Below are 20,910 nucleotides of genomic sequence, written 5' to 3'. Positions count from 1 at the left end.
CCCGCAAATCGAACTACTGCCAAACTACTCACGGTGATTAGTAATAACTAATTAGACATTGAGGGCGCGCGGGCGTGAGAGGGCCTCGTGGCGTCTTCAAGAGCTCGGAGAAACTTGCACGTGTCTTGGAACTGTATCAGTGTCGTCGACAGAAATCGCAGCACCCGTCAAAATACGACATAGAGGTATAACTGTGGCTTCAGGAGCGCGATCGTTATTCTTAATAAGTTTCTGTTAAATCTCAGTAGTCGAATCGATGATTAATCAGTCGTCCTCACTAATTAATCTCCTTCGTTTTATTGATTTTTTTGTATGTGTCAATGTCATTAGAAGCATTCATAAATTTACATGTAAAATTATGTAAAGAACGTTTTTGCTAAAGTATTTAAAAATTTAGCGAGATACAGATCTGAAATAATTTTGTTGGAATATGATATACTGCGCAATATTATATACTGCAAAAAGTTTTGACATTTTAGCAATTAGTTTGAACATTCTACATAATTATTTTGATGGTCCAATAAAATTATTTTTAGATGCGTATCTAGCTAAATTTTTAGATATTTCAGCAGAATCGTTCTCTTCGTGTAAGCCTGTAATTTTTTAAATGTAAAATATGTACCGTTTTCATGCATTTCAAAAATAAATTCCTCACTCGTTGCCTATGATTCTGAAATAAATACTAAATAAGAGACATTGCGCTCTTAATGCAAATTATTCGTCTTAAACGCAAATGCAAAATAAACTCGCGTCAGGTACCTGTAATTCGTGGATTGCATTTCGGCTAAAGTGTAAACCAGGCCTCCCCGCGGTTAAGGGTTAAATATCCCTACTGCATTTCACCCGGCACAAAGAGATATCTCCATGCGATTCGAAAGCTTTTTCGTGTATTTTCCTGCGGCAACAAAGACAGAGACTATCGGCAGGAGAGAGGAAGAAATGAGAATGCCGCGATTTCCAGATAGAGAAGGATGGAAAGGGGAATCGACCAAACCAAACCGATGCATTCATCGCATTCAATCGACTTTCAATTAGTGTCGGGCTCCAATTTTCCGTCAGATTAGAGGGTAGCAGAAGAGAAGTGGGGGAGGATGAAAAACAGGGTTCCACTGATACCAGTCATTCGCGTGGTAAATCGCTCGTGTTTGTCTGGAATGTTGCTAATATTACCTCATTTCGCTGTGTACATCAAGAATTAATGTTCCTTTCACTTAATGTCTCGTTTACATCTGCACTTATTCTCGTGAGATGAAACTCTTGGACGTGAGCGGGAGATAAAACTTCTATATATATTTGGAATCATACGCAATTTAGAAAAATGAAAACGATATGATCTTCAAGTGAGTTGCCCTTATTCATTATGTTGTTAAGAGGACTTTTTAAAGCAAAGGCATACTTTGACGATATCAATAAATTTTTCATTTTCAAACTAAAAATATCGAAAATAGTGATATTTTTAATTCAGTTTCTTACTTAAGTTTCTTAAAATTTTTCGACAAATATTATCACCAGATGACAGCTGTACCTGCCAAAAATAAGTGATATTTTTAATTTTTCTTCGCTTTTATGCAAAGCCAATGTTTGCAATAGTTATTTTTGTGCGTACTTTAATCGTGTACAAGAATTTTGCAATTCTATAAAGACAGTTCAAAGATAGTTTAGAATTACGAAATATGGTCAGTAATTCGCTTTACTTTAGGATCCCCTAAAGAGATAAAATACTTTCGATGCTCGACATTCTTAACTTGTAAGTGTTGGTAAAATTCTTGCGTGTTAATGGAGATCTTAAGGAATTTTGAAAAGACATTTTTCATCGAAAGCTTTATTAAGGATATTACGTTACAAATATGCAGAATGTATCAGGCGTGGCGTATTTTCTCTAGATTATAAAAATTCCTGGCCAATTTGAAGTATCTCATAATGCGAGATTTTGGTCTCTTCAATGTTTTACGGAAGTTTTTTTTTTTTATTGTACTGTTCCCTGTTGGGTCAATCTAATCATTTAAAATTCTGTTTTAGATAGGCTGGATTGTTTTTTTTAATATCCAAAATCTTTCTATAAAAATGTTTACTAAATGAGATAATTATCAAGGAACAACCGATAAATGCACTAATTTGTACGAATCATAACACGCATTAAGTGAGATTTTCCAAATATACATTTGAAATATTTTTTAATCCGGTATTGGCGATAATGTTCTCGATAAAATCTAATTGTAAGTTTATTTCGCTTTACGATATGTGAGTTTTTATTTTCTAGAAAACTTATAACGCTTCCACGCAATTGCCAGATAATTAATAACATATATGCTGAAATAATATGTGATAATTTTGATAATAATTTGTTTAAATTTAATATATATTTTATTTTTATTGCGAAATGATTTAATAAAAACATACGCTACCATTTAAAGGTTTTGAAGCAATTGGAAATTTAAAAAAAAATTATTAAGCTTTAATTATTGTGAAATAACAATTTACAATAACTCTCTCTATTTATTATTTTTAATTATTCTTATTCTCTTTTGATAACAGAACATTGATGTAGCACGTTTATTCGGTAATATTTTTTAAATGAAATATTTCCTTGGAAATATGATTAGAAATAAATAGCAGTGTTGTATAATTAAAACAGATAATTAAGTTTCTTATATGGCGTTTTTCTTTAGAAGTATCAGCGCTACTCCCTTTTAATTTTCTAAAAAATGTGTTCCCAAACTATTGAACGTAGTAGTGTAGTAGTGTACATCTCTTTTTCCATACATCTTTGGATTCGAAGGTCCAGAACATTTTCCTCTCTCTAGGGATTTAATTATTAAATTCTACACGTCTCAATTTGTCGACGTCCGTGCCGATCGATCGATTGAGAATTTTGGTTTTCGATCAGCGACGTGTATGAGCAGCTGCTGAGTCGATTAAGCACCGAAACGAGAATTCACGACAGGATCGCAGTACTTAGTTACAAGGACGAACGAGGTTAACCCGGAATTGGCTGCTTCGGAGGCTCGGAGTCCCGGACTCTGGAATCTCGGTTATTCTGATTAAGTCTTCGTCCCAGGAGTTGCGGCGGGTGGGATACAGTTGGAAACGTAACACCAGTATTTCGCGTCTCTTCGTAATTTGCACGATTGATCTCGCGATTTGAAGCGTCGGTCCTTCGAGTATATGTAGGTATCTCTCTTGCAGTCTCGTATCCACTTCGATATGTATCGATAATGTGCGATTTCAGCGGAAGATGCATCTCTGCACAGTTTCTCAAATGTGTCTCTCTGTATATACATTTTTTGCACTATATTTGCGATTGATTGTTTATTAGTATTTGTAATGGTAATTGTTACTCAAGAATTTTGGGTGAAAAGAGCGTGAGCGCGTGAATTGATGTTTTATTTTACCGTTGTTTTGGATTATATTGTACATACAATAATATTTGTGGAAAAAAAAGGATAATATTGATATTAATTCACAATGATAGGTAACAATTTTAACCTATTCTTTGAAATAATATTTTGATGTGTATCAAAATATAAATCCATTTCTGTGGTTAGTTTCAAAGTAAACGTCTATTAATGTATGCACTTAGTAAATAATAAGCTAAATTGAGTCAAATTTAATATGTTTTCTTGAGTTATGTAAATCGTTTACCTTTATCGCTTTAATGAAATTAACGATACATCGAGTAGGTACCTTGGCAACTTATAGAAATAATTAAAAATAACTCAAATTGGGTATAATTTGACGTTGTGAATTTAACAATGTAAGCATGCGCAAGATTATACTACGATACATTACATAGCTGTAAAAGAAGCAGCCAAATTAAATGAAACGCTGAGGTATCGACTTTTGGTTTAGTCATGGGGTCAGGATAGTCTCGAGAAGAATAAAAGATGGGTACAAAGCCGCCTTTGGGCGCAGCGTTCCCGGATTCGTTAATTCGGTAAACGTAGGGTGCATCAGGGGCGGCCTCGATATTAAACGAGGCGAAGGCAAAGGCGAACAAGGGTCGTGAAGGATTTGTCGACGAGGGGACGCGGGAAGAAAGGACGAGGCTCTGACAAGGCAAAGCCGTCTCTCTTTTGCGGGATATAGAAGCGAGCGCTCGCTTCCTTATCGAAATTCTTAATTAGAAAATTTTAATTATGTTTTGAGGCTACGGCGACGTCGGCGTCGGCACGACTAAGACATATATAGAATGTACGTGCGCGCGCGCGCGGATACACGTGTAATGACGGGGGCCAAAAAGGGATCGAGAGAGAAACTCTGTGCACCAGCTCTCTGCACCAACTCTCTCCGCGCCAGAAAGATAGTAAATTTCTGCAGAAGGAAGAAGGCTTGTTGTTCTCGGGGATAGGGACGCGAGATGCCGAAGGTAATTAAGCTTGCGCCTCATAAAGATATTCTGACGGCATTGTCTTTCTGAGCCGATATTAAATCGCCGCGCTGCCACGCGTTTTCGTCGGCAAATTATTAAAAGATGTCTTGTTCTCGCACTTTACTTAAACATAATGGGATAGATTTTTTTTTTTTGCATCTGCGCTCTTCCAGAGACAAATAGGATGATACTTTTACAGTTTATTATGGAACTGTGGAATTTTTGTTTCGCATATATAATTCAAGCTATTTTCTTGTAATACTCTTTTACGGCTGTAAAGACGAAAAATATATAAAGATCGTAATTAAAGAGTTTAAAATCTAATGAATTTTTTCAAAGTGTAAGTCGCGGCATTTTCGTGTCAAAATACTTAAGCATCTTTAAAATCCCTGATATTATTAACTTTATCCACTTTACAGTAGCTCGAGTATATAAACGTTGGTTTTCACTGTTGTATGTTTGTAGCTCAATAACCGTAGGGCATATTCTTTGCAGGTGTTGGTAACCAAAGGATTAACCTGTCGATAATAATTCGCAAAGCGTGCCGTGTAAGGGGAAGCTGCCGCTGCCGTCGCCTCTTCGTAATTCCATCGACGGCGGGGGTGTCGCTAGACGAACTCCATTAACTGTTTAACGAACCGCAATTTATTACGTTATAAACCCATGCATGCTTTCGCAGGATGACGCCTTCTTGTCTGGGACACATTTCCTTCGGCGCCGTCGATCTATGGATTGCGTAATGCATTCCACACGAGATGCTCGGAGAGGCTCTCTCTGCTGTTCAAAAGCGACTCTTCGGATATATACATTTTCACGATCCTTCTAATTCTTTACGAAGGACAAAAAAATTCCAATTATTTTCTGATGTGAATAATTATCATCAGTAAGGTCAAGTTTGAAGCTAACCAGAAAATACAAAACTGAAGCTTCAATTATATTTTTTAGGTTACATCTCCAAATTTCAATTATTTATTAAGATGAACTTAATATGACACACATACACACGTACTTTTTTTATGAGTTATGTCGTCATTTTGGTCCCTTGAAAGTAACCATTAGCACCATTTAGTGAACGTAAATTAATCTCACAGACTTAGCGTCAGTGACTATGTACAGATTTTGACGTCAGCTTTAAAGGGTTGTTAAGTGTAAAGAGTGAATCTATTATAAAAGGCACAACGTTCTGTAAACCATGCTATAAATAGTAACGTCCTGCAGCATACTTCTCGCTCTACACGAAACAATGGCGATCGATTATCCGCGATGAGGCCGGCGCGCTTTAATGTCGTAACGTGGCACGTGCCGTTGCCTGCAATCGCATTTACAATCTGACTGAAATTCAATTCGGTGCGGTGGCCGCTGCAGTGAGCCGCGCGTGTGGAACCTGTTGCCTGGAATCCGCCAGTTTCGTGAGATTCTACCGATAATCGCGAAACACCAGCGACTGTCTATCGATGTCGATTACTTTGATTGCGAGTACATTAGCGTCCGCCAATGTTTCTATGCGCGGTTCACGCTCGCAGAGAAACCGAATCACGACGTTGGCGCCTTTGTCGACGTTATCGTCCAGTTACAATCGTTATAATGGGTCGGTTGCGATAATGGAAGACTATGAGGCGATTGTCTGACGTACAATCGGGAATTTCCTGGTATTAAAGCATTTTGATGAATGTAAATTGATCTATCAGCTGTCTGATAATGACGTTAATTATTATAATCTTGTTGCAAAATTCTCGTTGAAAAATTTGCGATCGACGGTCTTTTAGCCACTTAGTAATTATATAAAAAATTGCTCGGTGAAATGAGTTAGTTGCGATGCACAAATGATACAAAGCTCAATAATAGATAGTTTTTGAGCTATGGTTTATTAAATGTATAAAACTTATGCTCACAGAGCACCATTTTTGGACTTTTGCGGCTGATTTTGTTTATTAAGGAAGTCTTAAAAATATATCTAAGTCTAAAAAGAAAATTTATGTACGATTATTCATTTGTTCACAAATAACATTTTGAATTTATTCAATTTTTGGACGTTGAAACACACACACATACACATCATTATCAGTTCCCTTAATATATTATAACTATGAAAAGTATTAATGTATCTTATGTCTATAACATCTTTTATTTACATATACATTATGAACTACATTATATATGTAAATGAAATCTAATTAACTTCACCGGAACCCAATTTTCTATATAATTAATGCGGAGTTTTCTGGATGATTTATAGCAAATCAGGCAAATGAATCCACTTGCACATTTCGTAATAGACAGACCATGATGTTTTTAGATAGTTACGTGAGATAAACGCGTAGTCAAAACAGCCAGAAGACGATAGCTAGAGGATATATCAGTTAAGTAAGACTGCAACTGTGCTGTAACTCGGCATATTCATAGCAGAATTAACGATCCGTGCCTAACTTGGGTACCCACTGCTCTTCTGGGAATAGCTGGAAGGAAGCAAGAGGTTTCCTTAGGATTCCGTAGGTACGTGTCCTCCTTTCTGCCTTCCTCCTCCTGCTTGTTCAGGCGGAGGAAACGCTCGGCGGATTATAGGTAGTTAGCTCGTATTTGTCAAGTCGATCCAAGTATTATATCTAATAATATTTAATGAAAAAACGAGAGAGAGCCTGAACTTTGCAAATTATACATATATAAAATAAAATTAAATGAAATAATTTAATTAAACCTAATAATATAAAACGATGAAGATTTAATCTTCCTAATTCGCGGCGTTTAATTAATCTGTGCTGCCGTTGAATTCGGCAACAGGTATGCTAACTTGAACCAGACGACGTGAAATCGGTATTTGTGCAAAGAGGATAGAGCAAGAGAGGGAAGGGGTGGGAGGGAAGGAGGGAGGGGGAGAGACAGAGAGAGAAAGAGAGAAAGAAGGCCGAGAAGTGTATCGTTCGACTGAGCTTGAATGGCTCGAATATTGGCTAAAAATGTAAATTGCCTCGATACTGTCCAACCCGGCCGTTCTCTGAGTCATTCTAATGCATCCTCCCTGATCGTGGCGCGTTGTGAAATAATTGAAAACACGCGTCACATCTCCGGGCTATTCTGACTAAGAACCGCTCTTCACATTCATGCTACTTCCGTTCTGTATGCTCTCGGCGAACGTGCTCTTGCGGAAACTTCTGAAGCGACAAAAAGCAAGAGAATATAAAGTCTGTACCTGTAACGCTCGGGGAAATGTAACTCACAATCAGATGTTAAATTAAGATGTATGTATAATAAACTACGAGTAAGTATTTTGTAAAGTGTATTTTTATTTTTTGTTACACGTATGCTCTATAAAACTTTTTTTATGTTCGAAGAAGTATAAATAATATATAGATACAGAATATAAACACAGCAAGTATCACGTTAAATCCGCAGTAGTATATGCCTATGTATAGTCAGCCTTATTTAAGAATCGCATGTATCATCTTTTTGAATTCATTATCACGTTTCCGTATATCAAAAATTTTTATTATTGCGGTATGTATGCATATAATACTCGAATATTCAAAATTAATTTTATGTGTTATTTAAATATGTCTAATACGAATTGACTTTCAGTTCGAAACTCTTGGATAGATACAATCCGCTTCGTTATACGTACACGCATTGTTTTTGGGATAGCTCATATTTTTCATCACGTCTGTTTTTGTCTAAAGTCCTTTTGGGATGTACGTAAATTTTAGAAATGGTTGAAAACGGAAAGTGTGCCGGCCATACTCGAATAACGCTACGATAGAAAGCACGGAAGGAATTTGTTTTCGCGTCGAGAAACGTCGTGGCTCGTGCCGATAATACATCACTGTTCTGTAACGGTCGAAAAAAAGAAGAATTTTTTCCAAAATTCTCTCTGAAAGCTGCGACACATTCAATTTGTCATTGGCGCCGCCAATGTTTTGTATCTCCCGAAATAACGCGCGCATTAACTCGGGACTTTGACACTTTCATTCTCATGTTCGCCTCCATTAAATGGTCACGTGCCTTTCTCTCTCTCTCTCTCTCGTTTGAGAAAAAGCATTAGCATAAGTTCTTTCGTACCTTCTTCTTCTTTTATTGGAAGATGAATTATATAGGACTTTTTTTTAGGAATTCAAATCACCGCTGGAACAGACTGAATAAATATATAGGATTTACATCTTTCTGTCATTTTTGAAGTTGGCATTATTTCTTTTTCTCCACTTGCACGCTTTCTTGACAGATGCAGAGTTAATCAATGTTGAATTACCTGTAAGTGAATGCAGAATTAATCAAATGCAAACTGTAACGGGAAAAGTGCTGGTATGCCGGAAGCACGAGTGAGGAGTGAGGAGAGGCATATGCGGCAGATGGAACGAGAGCAAAGAGAGAATACGGAAATCGAGGGAAAGGGAATCGTGGCCGGAGGGAAACGCATGATGTAGGGTGAAAAGGGGAGAAGAGGAGAGGATAGGCGAAACGCAGAGGGTGGCGGATACGAGTACAAGAGGGAAATGGAAGGAGAAAGAGATAGGATAGGGGTGACGGGGGTTGCCAGGGAAGGGACTGGACACAGTGAACACGCTACTGCAGCTTTATCCGTATTAATGTGGAATAACACGCGCAATTGTTGCTTTGAACCTGTCATCCAGAATGCGTGCTTCGTCTACTTCGTCGCGTGTGCAAATGAGAATCGGATGGTAAAGCGCGTATTGCATTATCATACGCACTTGTTTCGCGGAGATGTGCGATAATTGCTGCCGCTATAATGCGACCGAAAAGTTGTTTCCATCATTTGAAAAAGAACCGGGATGTTTTGACGTCATTGCGAATTAACTTTTGAATCGAATCCTTCATTGGAAACTCAGTATGGCGCTATTAAATATCAAAAGTACAATTGTAATTCGTTCTCTTGAGTTAAAAATAACATTTTATTATTTTTAACTTTTACAGCTATAGTTTTTACAATATAGTTACTTTAAGATTAAAGGTTACCAACAGATCCTCAACGAAATTCATTCATGAATTTCTTGGTTACCTTTAATCTTCAGATAATCATATGTTGTGAAATCGAGCCTTAGAGTATCAAAATCATTCCGTTTTCGTGATAGAGTTTCAAAGTAAACAACGTTCGTATTAAACGTCCATATTAATGTAAGCATTTTATAAATAATAAATAATAATAATATTATAATAATAATGATTAATTAAATTTGAGTCAAATTTTATGTATTTTCTTTAGTTAGATTATTTAATTCTACAGTTTTAGAAGAAAATACATAAAATTTGATTCAAATTTAATTTATATTATTACTATTATTTAATTTATCATTATAGGAGCAGTGACTATAGAATGATTAAAAATAATTTAAATCGATATAATTTGACATTATGAATTTAACAGCATATAAATTTACATAATGGACCGTATTTCGTAAGACATTCCGAATGCTGCGATAATACCAAATTGCAGATAGAAAGTACATGCCAGATTTTAGAATACATTCTAAAATCTGGCATTAAAAGGGAATCTGTATCTCGAACAAATTTTTAAGTCACTAATCAACGGATTTGAATTCTGTACGAACAGATCCATGAACAAAGTCACGTTAGTTGACAACGAGAGATCAGGTGAGCCGGACTCAATTCACCAATCTTAATCCGTCGGATTGAACCCACGGACCAAATCCATAAAAAAACCGCTCTTGTATGTCTAGCTATTGACGCGGGATCGATTCGGATTATGGTCCGTGATCCCGGATGATGAGTGTCGCGGTCGACATCAAGGCTTCGAATTCGATATACGCGCTTGTGAATCGTAATACCGCGAATATCGTCGATCGAACTACCATCCGACGTAATCCTAATTGGCGATTGCAATTTACGACTCTGTGTGATATTTTGTGCTTGGATGACTTTTTGAAAACGCCGGAGCGGCGCGCGCTTTGCTTTGTACGTCCTGTACGGATTACGTTACTCTTTTTTTTTTTTTTATTGATATGAGAGGAAAATAATTTAGTGAATATAAATATGCGACTCGGATAAATGCAATATTCATATTGCAATTAGGTGTCAGGTGTTGATATCGATGCTAGCTATTATCCTTTATCAATTTTTTGCTTTAAAGTAAACACATACGAAAAATTCATGTACATTTTCCCGTGGAGCAGTACATCACATATTTTGCTGTTATAGCGATATTTGTTTTATCACTGCACTCTTATGCGATGAGCTGTTGCGCTCGAGATAATATGAGAAAAAGAAATATTGGAAGATTTCGCTGAAGAATCGTCGTTTCTACTCTTCCATCATGCAGGATGATCCTTAACCGTAGATGTGCGGTGAAGTAGAAATCTGTCTACATAATTATATGCCTAATTAATTAAGTAGGAAACTATTTAATTGAAATGCCGTATTATTTATTATTATTCTTTAGCTTATTATGCTCTATCGATATTATCAAATTAGTATATTTTTATGAATTGAATTTTTGTTTGCGAAATTTTTTATTTATGAAATAGACACAGTGAAAAAAACATTTTGTATTTCTTAAAACCGGTTGAAATTTTTGATTGAATTTTTTACGTATCCCCAATATAACGCATTGTGATTGTTATTTGAATATTTTGTGTTAAATTGATGTTCAATATTTCTTATTATTGAAATAACACAATTTATAAGTTGATGAACAAATAAGAAAAATTTACATATTTTGAACCGTAAATTCTAAAATAAATGAAGAAAATGTGTTAATTTAACATATTGTAAATGTTTACTGAAGAAATGTGTGCTTTCATAATTTACTTACCAATTGTGTCAGTGTTACATTTTTGTGTTAATTTTTTTTACTCACGTGTTAAAAAGATTTGGGTGAACATTTGGAACACGTAAAGTGTATTAAATATTTAATACAAATTTCCCGATGCAATTTTTCCTATGCGGGTTAAATCAAATCTATTTAAATCTTAATTAATATTTTTCACATTGATTTTTTTCATCGTTGCGTCATTGCGTCAAAAATGGACAATTTTCATGCATTTCGAAAAAAATATTTGAGATCTGGTATTGTAAAATGATTTCTACGCAGAGATACGTTGTAAGCATCGCAAACGCCGAGTATCTGGCGTTTTTCACTTGTACATTCGTGTATGTTATGGGCGATGCACGCATATACGTTACGTGTGAACTATTTTTCAAAATTTGTTGTATCTCTCATGGGACTACAGGCATATCCCACATATTTCCGTCAGTATTTACGCCGCGAAAAAAAATTCAATGAGAGGTACGTGGACACGCGTTTAACCCTTAACTGGGTGTGACGATGCGGCATGCTGTGCAAACGCTACGCTAGTTTATAAACGGGGAATAGCAATAATTGAATCGCATTTTAATACGATAACGGATGCGGCGGTGGAAACGCGGAGATGCGAGATTCTTTATGGCGGATCGTTTTAGCGAGGAATGTTATACGGGACATTAATGAGCTGACGCACTCCGTTGGAAATTGCATTTGGAAATCCCCTTCGGGATTCGATCGTGGCGCGAGCACATCCCATTCTACTGCTGTAACAGTGGTCTTCCGGTCGTGTTCCGGGGGTGTCCGGGCTCGCGTGGAAGGGGCGCGAAGGGCTGTTTTATGCAGGCCTTGGATTTTATGCAATGAGACTGCAATATCAAACGGCGCGCGAGCGGAGTGCCGTTGAATAAAATATCCGGTACTGTTGAGGAAAAAAGCAGCGAGACGAGCGGGTGGGATAGGAAAATGGGACGAGGAACGGCCGCCAGACACATTTCGATTTCCCTATACCTGGCTGTGCTGCACAATGGATACCTACCTACACGGGGGCTGTGCGATCGCGCGGGATCTCGCGGGTGCATTAAAGTGCGCCTCATATTCCCCACCGATCGTTGCGGTAATTTATTACGCGCCCGATTCGCTACTCGCCGTCCCGTTGTTTCTTTGTTTATTGAAACGCGGCCTCGATATTACCGTCGCTCGATTTTTTTTAACTCATTCAGCGAGTTCTTCCGATTTTTCAGTCCTTCGAGAGAAAGGTCTGAATTTTTCACGAGTCCTTCGCACACGACAGCATTGATGTTTCGTGAACTTTCGCAAAGATTTTTGAATACTTATATCAGAATCGGAACACGTAACGCGATATTTACATTTGGACAATCCTCATTCCTCGTACGAGATTCGATTCGTTTCGTGACGTCGTTCTATCGAACCTGTCACGAAATTGTTTTCGTCGCTTCGTACAATTATTTCAGAATCAGCAGAATCAGGCAGATATATATTTAAAAGCGTAATATATACGCTAGAAATGAAATGTCATTTAATTATAATGTATCGTGCGCTTTATCCGCGTAATTATTGTGAAATTTACATACCCAGCTATTGGTCATTTCAACGGCTATGCTGACAATGTTCCCTCTTCGTCATTGTTTACAGTCATTCACTGTGTTTAGCAACTCGGTCAACTTATGCGAACGAATAATCTCACTTGACGTCATGGAATGAAAAAATGAAACAATGCGAAAGCAGTTGAGTGCAAAGAGTATTGTGAAGTAGAAAGGGATGTGTGCGGGAGGGAGGGGGAGGGGGAGAGAGAGAGACCTCGAAGCCTAGGTCATTGGTGTCACGTGGCTCTCGGCGATCTAAAAGAGCCGGGAGGGATGAAGAGAGTGCAGAAAAGGGTAGAGGTAGACGGAGAAAGGGAGAGAGACGGGGGAACGCTGTAACAGCACGATTCGAGGCGGCTTAACCGGCAAATCCGAGGTAAGATCCTTCGCGAAATCTCTATTTCCGCGAACGCCATGTTTCCACGGCGCTCTCTCGTAGCCGCCGGAAGTACTCTTCCGCCTCTCCCCGATTTCCAGCCGATTCCAAAACCCTACGTCGGGTCTACCTACGTCGCGTGTCTGCCATGTAAATCTTAAAGGATTACGCTCATAATTGCTTGCGTCGCCGCGTAATTGAAGAGCACTTAGACCGGCTCAGAACCGACGTGATACGTGACTACCTCGCACCAGGATCGAAGATCCCGCCGAAACGATTCCGTGGATTCTCATCGTGCGACGCGCGAACGTGGCAAAATGCTATGGACGTCTCACATTAGATGGGATACAGGGATGTCGTGGTACGTGTACGTGATACTGTAGCTATTGCTTCATGAATGTAATATATTTGTATCTTCAATCTTGCAAATATATGAAAAGGCGATAAAGATTTTAACGAGAAAACACCAGCTGCTTCCAATAAAAAAATTTCTTCTTCTGACATTAATATTGATTTCTACTTTAAAAACCCATTTTAAATACTCACATTTAGATTTTTTATTGAAATACTGAAATGTCATGTGATACATGTGTATTTAATTGGATACATATTAAATATCAAAGGAGCAATAGTAAATGTCCTGAGTTAAATAACATTTTGTTTTTTTTTTAACTTCTATATATGTCAAATTGCAGGTCATTTCATTTCTGCAGTTTTTAAATAAACAAAGTAATTTTAAAATAAATAATGTTTATATTAATTTATGCACTAAGTGAATAATAAACTAAATTTGAATTAAATTTAATACATTTTTTTAAATTAAATTGATTAACTCTCCATTATGTTAATTATATTAATAATATATTAAGTAAGAATAAGTTAAGTGATGAGTTAATTTTCATCACTTTTGCAAGTATTTATAAGAGAGTAGAAATTATTAAATGATTTAAAAAATATTATTTTTAATGTTTCTATAAAGTATTTATAAAGTAATAAATTTATTTTAAAAAAAGGAAAAAAAAGAGAAACTAACTTTTAGCCAAATACTTTTAATATTTCAAAGAAAAGAAAATAGGACACGAATGACTCAATCGTGTCTGATATAATCATTTAAGGGTTATTAATTCTAGCTTACATAGCGTTTATAACCAGGCATTCAATTGTCGAATATCATTTGTTGCGTGAACAAAGAAGAAGCGTAGTTCGTATTCGGCACCTCGAGCAATGCAGACGAAAGTGAATATATCTATATTAATTTTTTTTTTTAAGAAAATTTATGCCGTTCCTTTGTTGCTTACACGTGAAATATTATAAGTATTATTTTTTTGGTCAGACAATTTGGATATCATATATTGATTTTGAAATTTAATAATTAATCCCTTTTTTTATTGTTAATATTACAATAGCTGTAACTTATAGTTACGTATAAAGAATTTAAAAAACTTCGTAATAGATTATCGCTATGTTGCTATATTATTTCAAAAATGTGATTATTATTTAATTGATTTGCTCTTGGATCTTCGATATCAAGGTGATCAGCCCCAAATTCTGGGACGCTCTTAATCGTGACTTTATTAACTAATGAAATCGTAATCGTGCGATCTTTGACGCAGCTCGTCGACTTTCGCGCGATCCGATCTACGTCCAAACTTAGTCAGGTTCCCAGTACAAGCCTAAACTCGTGATACTGTCGGACTTAATGGATTAATTTTGTAATTGAGTGATTTGTATAATTGAGGCACGCACACAATTACGTAACTATGACCAGTGATGACGTGGGTGTTTGTGACAAAATTTTAACCGAACTTTTGGACTTTCGCTCTGACGAGAGTTTTGGGACTATGTTCGGAAATGTCAACAGTGCGTTACCGGTTTATGGAAAAGTTGGGATACGAAACTATTCCGGGCTTTTGTCGGAAGCTTCCATCGGCGCTTTGTAGAACCACAATCGATTGGCGTTTCAGTGATTTACCGATAAAGTGACAAGTCTGTTAGTCGATATGGTCGCGGCGAATATTTTCTGCGTGTATAAAACTTTATGCTGTTATTTTAAACGAATTCTGCGGTATCAACCAACAGTTGCGATTTTAAATGTTAAATTTTTGAACGTGTTAAATTTTTTACTTTTTAGTTTTAATCAAGTTAGTTTTCGAGAAATATCTATTATTTTTATTTTTCTACAATCTTTGCAATATTCGATATAGTGTCTTTGGTGGCTCTCGGTAAAGATTTTTTTTAATTATTAGGTTGGAAAAGTTACAAGTTTCGAAGCACTTTTTAAATTTAAGTTTTGAAGCTTCTTTTAACACTTTTTCTTTTTTTTTTGTGTTTCAGGTAGGTCTAATAGGCAATAGAATTGATCTGTGTTCGATACATCGACGGAAAATACGTGTGAAGAATTTAGACAGTATGATGATGACAAACCTACCCCCTGTTATGCTGCCACCCATTACGGACTACGGGATGCTGACACCTACTCTCGGAATAAAGGTGAGTTGATTTACCCTCCGGCAATCTCAACGAAGAACTGAGTTTCGCGATTATACAATCAAATATCAATTACAATTTTATTCATACTCTGATCATACGCTTATTTAGACGTATTGGCGTATATTCGGAAAGGACGATTTTACTGGAAGATTTAAAATTTTATATTGGATAGGTCTGAAAATAATATTTACAGATCTGAAAATAATTTTGTTGGGCCATCAAAATAATTATGATGGAAACTGAAAAAAAAAAAATGATGAGCAATACTGCGAAAAATTTTAATATTCTGTCAACCAGTTTGAGTTCCCAATAAAATTATTTTGACGATACAACAAAATTAATTTTAAATCTGTATCCAGTAAAATTTTAAATTTTTTAGCAAAATCGTTCTTCCGTATAAAGTATACAAAATGCATAGATTAATCTTTCGTGTAAAAATATTATATATAAACAAAACGCACGAGAAATCTTTTGAGTTTAGTGTAAATGCATATCGATCGCTCTCGCATCGATATATTTTTCTACCGATAGTTTTTTGACAGGCCGACTACAAAATCGCCGCGGGCTATTTTAGTGGTGATTGTAAACATTTTTTATCGAAAAGGGGTCTGTTACTCGTTCTCGCTTCTATACGGTTTTTTTCTCGGAATTGATACGTTTTACTACCGATGTAAAAGCACTCCTAGCGGGTCTTTCGAGCATCGCCTTTTACCTCCGCTTTTACAGCTTCACACTACACTCTTGTGTGAGCACCCTACAAGCCGCGAGATATTAATTAAAATTCCGTCTGAAATACTTCCAACGCAGGAGGGTGAGCGCGGTGTATTGGCTAACCGGCGAGATGGGGAGGTTTGTATTGCACCGGCGTGTCTAATTTACTCGGCGATCTTCCACGTTCTCAAATAAATAAGCAATAACAGCTATCAACATTCTATTATGCTACTTACATCAACTTCGCGTTACGGTTAAAGCTAATAGTTGCATTCATAATGCAAGTGAGGGATGCGATTAAAATAGCTAAACCTTAACATTGATAAAAAATTGATTAAAAAATTAAGACAAAATAAATCTGTACAATTGTATAAGAAAGAAAATGAGATGTAATATGAAATTATATGTGCAAAACGTATATACGATTGTTATTTTTATACAGTTGTGTTAAAGTAAAAATTATCCTTTGAAATGTATACAATATTTGTATTACATTTGATAGAAAATATATTCTAAAAATATATTCGATAAAATATAGAATACATTTTTGTATACTCTGTAATAAGATTATATTTTTATAGAATAATAGGATTGTTTTAAATAAAATAAAACATAAATAAAATTTCGTATGCGTTTGAACAGAATAAAAGATCATAGAGACTGAATTTTCTGTGCAAGAGAAATAGTCAATTCCCTTTCACACGATATACTAAGCGGTGAAAAAGCGAGGTATTGGTAATAATTGGCCGTGCGATGAATTCCACCGATTATCATGCGCGCACGTGCGTGTACGTTGTTAACGCGTGACTGCAAATTTTCCGGAATTTCATTGCTCACTTCCTTGCGTTGTTTACAACTACAACCGCATTACATTATCGATGTTTAGCGAATTTTCCCTGTTGAGTTTTACAATTTACATCGTTTCAACTTGTAAACGTTATTAGTTATTAATTTGCCAATCGTGAAAACCCAAACACAAAGCTACTTGAATAAACTTGGCCGTTATTCTTGCGTTCATGAAATCTTTTCGAATCGATAAGTGAAATAATTAAATGAGATCGGAGACCGGTATATGGTGTACAAGGTAACTCGGAATTCTTGTATACAAGGGACGATAAGAATCTGTCTGAAATGCAACCGTCACGGAAAAGAAAGGTGAGATCTTATTATATCAGGTAACTCGTGCAACTTATCTTCGTTGTCGCGAAAAGATGCGTTCTGTTTTCCTGAGTAGGAGGAAGTCTCTCGAGCAGATCGACGAAGCGTGCTTTCAAGGACGGATAGTTAGCGATTGAAAGAATCCGGGATGCGTTATTCTCGATTCTTTCTCTTCAGGCCGTACTACTGTGTTTTCTGAGATACTGTATTTTTCAGTGGCTACTTTTAACTCTAAACTATTTTCAGAAAAATATATATAACCGCATAAAATATAAAAGTACTGCGTTCGTAAATCCGGTAGAAACGTCATTTCCATCGTATAAGTAAAAATTACGCTTGTCGAAATTAACTCGATATTATATTATTACTTGAATTCTTTACGTTCACCTTTTTGATCATCTCTCTCGAAAAGAAGTCGACTTCATGTTTCGAGAAGCGATCATATATAAGTAGAGAAGAAAAGATATTCTAAACTTCGATATTGAAAATATCTCTTTTGTAACTCGCCTTCTGGTAGTTGAGAAAAGTGGAGATAGTTCTGCGACACGTTGTATAAGATTTTTAAGAGTTCAATGCAAAGAAGTTTGTCGGCTCGTCGCGGGAAGTATGCAACGCGCAGATTCATGTCGGATAAGGGAGAGAAAAGAGGGCGTTTTCGGGCTGCCGGCAAAGAAGCGCTTCTATAGAAGCGTCGCGAACAAAAAGCTGAATAACATTAACTCGCTTAATGTATTCCCTTAATTTTAATACACAATGCCCGTCGGTACGAGGCCTCCGAGCCATGTTCTCGCAGCTAACCACCGGCGAAGATTCTTACCGCCGTTAAATCTCCACATCTTAATCTTTTTATCTGATTAATATTTATGTTTTATTAACATCAGTCTTGCTTTTAGATTAGAGAGCGATATAACGATATTTATTGTAAGCATCAAGATATAAAGCCATAAAGCCATAAAAAATAAATTTTTAATTTATGCCGTTATAATTGTTCTTTTGTGTATTAATTTAGGGTATTTATTATCTTTAATCTTGATGATGTTTTTAGCATTCTCTTTGTACTATAATTATTTGGTCTCTTGTCTTTCTTGTCACAAATGCATTTTCTGTATACAGAAAACAAAATGATATGTTAACAGCATTAATCGGCAGCAGTCTAATGAAAAATGTTTATTTAATAACATTAATCGTTCAAAAATATCATAATATTTATATAGATATCCAAATATCTCTGATACATTGAATATGATATAAAGTTTTTCATTGTATATTATCTTATCAGTTCATCCTATATTCTTGCGTTTATTTTTCTATAGAAAATATGTTATCTATAAAAAATTTTCAATAGTTTTTCGGAAACAAAAAGAAATTTGACTCGTAATTCTGGGTTTATTTTTTAAGATAGAAAAATTTTATAAATATTCACATTTTCATATATATTGGAGATATACATATATTTACATGTCGAAATATGAATATTTATAAATTTTTTTTATTTTAAAAAGAAACCTAGAATTATATGTATTGCTTCCTAAAAACTATTAAAATTTTTTTGGCGAATTTTATTTTTAAAATCTTACAATTTCCCTTGAGTAAGATTCGTTATTTCATTGTATTTTTTTCCTCAAAATATGATATCGTTTTAGTGCCTGCAGTGACTTTCTCTGTAAAAGTTAACAAAATTATTTTCAATTAGACTACCGTCGGTTAATGCCATTAATATTTTTCGTGTATAATTCTCAGCGTATCGTATCTCCGTTGCGTTTTCTCGTTGTCGCTGTTTGAAACAATACTCGCGAACAGGCCCGCGGGATCCTCGCTTGATGTTTCGCGCAGCGAAGATTACGTTCAGGATCGATTTTCTGCACATTACTTTGATCAATTTCACGACCATTCGACCAGAAGGACTTTTCATATACCGGCGGTGCCTCCTTCCTCGCCTAAAGGCCGGCATTGTTTCCCAAAGCGAGTACACGCCAGGCCTGATCGAGTCGAGCCGTATCGCATCGCATCGCATCGTACGACTCGTCGTTTTCTCGCCGGTGTTTCGTATATTTCCTTTGTGTTAATCGTGTCCAGGTCGGCTGACCCCACGTATATGTACCAGAAACCAGCCCCGCTCGAACTCCCGAGGCGCTCTGACGTCACTCGTATTATTTCCACGCGCGTCCCACCGCACTCCGCCCACTTGTCAAACGCACGCATCGTGCGTGCGAGAGAGCGAGAGAGCGAGAACGGCTAACGCGTGCATCAAATTCGGGACGATTTGATTATTGCGGGGAGCGGCGAATTAATTTCCATTCGCGACGCAGGTATACAACGGCGAATTTCGTCTATCTCCCGGCAACCGCCCACCGCGTTTATTAATAAACGTTACTCTTGGTATTTATTTCGCGTCGGAAGAGATATCGGCTAATTGATTAACAACGAGGAAGCGGCGTACGCGATCCCGTAATAAATTCGCTTAATTTTCAAAACTCTGCATTCCCCATTCCCTTCGGCGTTTATTTATTACTCACCCTCCCTTTCTTTCTCTCTCCGTTTCCGCGTACGTTGATTTGTCCGTTATTCATTGTAACGTAAGAATTCATACGCCACGTGTAATCAAGTCGAATTAATCTACCTGTAATGTACGTATATCACGTGAGCATTAATTTCATTTGAAATTATATTTCGATATTTTCATCGCAATGGTGCCTCTATCGATCTTGCGATTGCTCACTTGATCGTCCGCTTATGCATATACGTTTGTTGTACATGGACTGCACGACAAAACGAAGAGGACAGAAATGCGCATGAATATCCTGGCACCCCGTTGGTGACCTCGTCTCTTCGTTTGCATACGCAAACAGTGGAATTAGGGCCGGACACGTCGCGCTGCATGCTCGATCGGAGGTCCTTTGCCCTCGGGAGCGCGTTATTGTCGTCTCGAGCAGGTTATTGTCGTCGAAACACGTCGGAACAATCGACAATATTGCCTGAAATTTGACGGGTCCTCGGGGTCTCCGTTGGTAAACCACGTCTGCCACTCTCCCTCCCAGTTCGACTTCTTTTCAGTTGCGTTAAGTACACTATAAAAATATATGGGTGTCCTTTATACGGGGGTGAATTTGGCACCATGCGGTGTTTATAATAATTCTCACCGTGTTGCTTAATATTAACATTAACACAGTGTGGATTTAAAATCCCCGATGTTTGTATCAGTGTCATCAAGGTGTGGATTTCAAACTTATAGCGTTTAATCCACATCCATATTTTTAGAGTACACTTAATTTATAATCGCTTATATTTTCTTTGTTTAACAAACTTTATAAATTTTCTTTCATTGAATTCGATTTGGTGTGATTTTGCAAAACTGAAGTTATAATTTGTTGAATAAATTCTAAGAATTATTAGAAGTGAATTATGATTTACATTTAATTGACTTGAGAATATCTAA

The 20,910-nt window shown here is 36.5% G+C and overlaps 1 protein-coding gene across 15 annotated transcripts in view; it reads left to right on the top strand.

Annotated features, from left to right (window-relative positions):
• The window catches only part of heph (polypyrimidine tract-binding protein 1 heph), a 532,621-nt gene that overhangs the window by 202,535 nt on the left and 309,176 nt on the right, over positions 1 to 20,910 (top strand). For 11 of the 15 annotated variants that reach the window (XM_087409801.1, XM_087409779.1, XM_087409787.1 and 8 more), the window contains one exon: positions 15,450 to 15,605. The exons of the other annotated variants lie outside the window; for them this stretch is intronic. In XM_087409801.1, the coding sequence (XP_087265927.1) occupies positions 15,525 to 15,605 (81 nt within the window). In that variant the 5' untranslated portion in view covers positions 15,450 to 15,524. The remainder of the gene's footprint in view (positions 1 to 15,449; positions 15,606 to 20,910) is intronic. 15 annotated transcript variants of the gene reach the window in all.

Source organism: Acromyrmex echinatior, chromosome 1 (assembly GCF_024713525.1).
Source record: "Acromyrmex echinatior isolate Ae372 chromosome 1, ASM2471352v2, whole genome shotgun sequence".
Classification (NCBI taxonomy): domain Eukaryota; kingdom Metazoa; phylum Arthropoda; class Insecta; order Hymenoptera; family Formicidae; genus Acromyrmex; species Acromyrmex echinatior.
The sequence above is the reverse complement of the archived record's forward strand: the minus strand, read 5'-3'. Positions and strand labels throughout refer to the sequence as shown.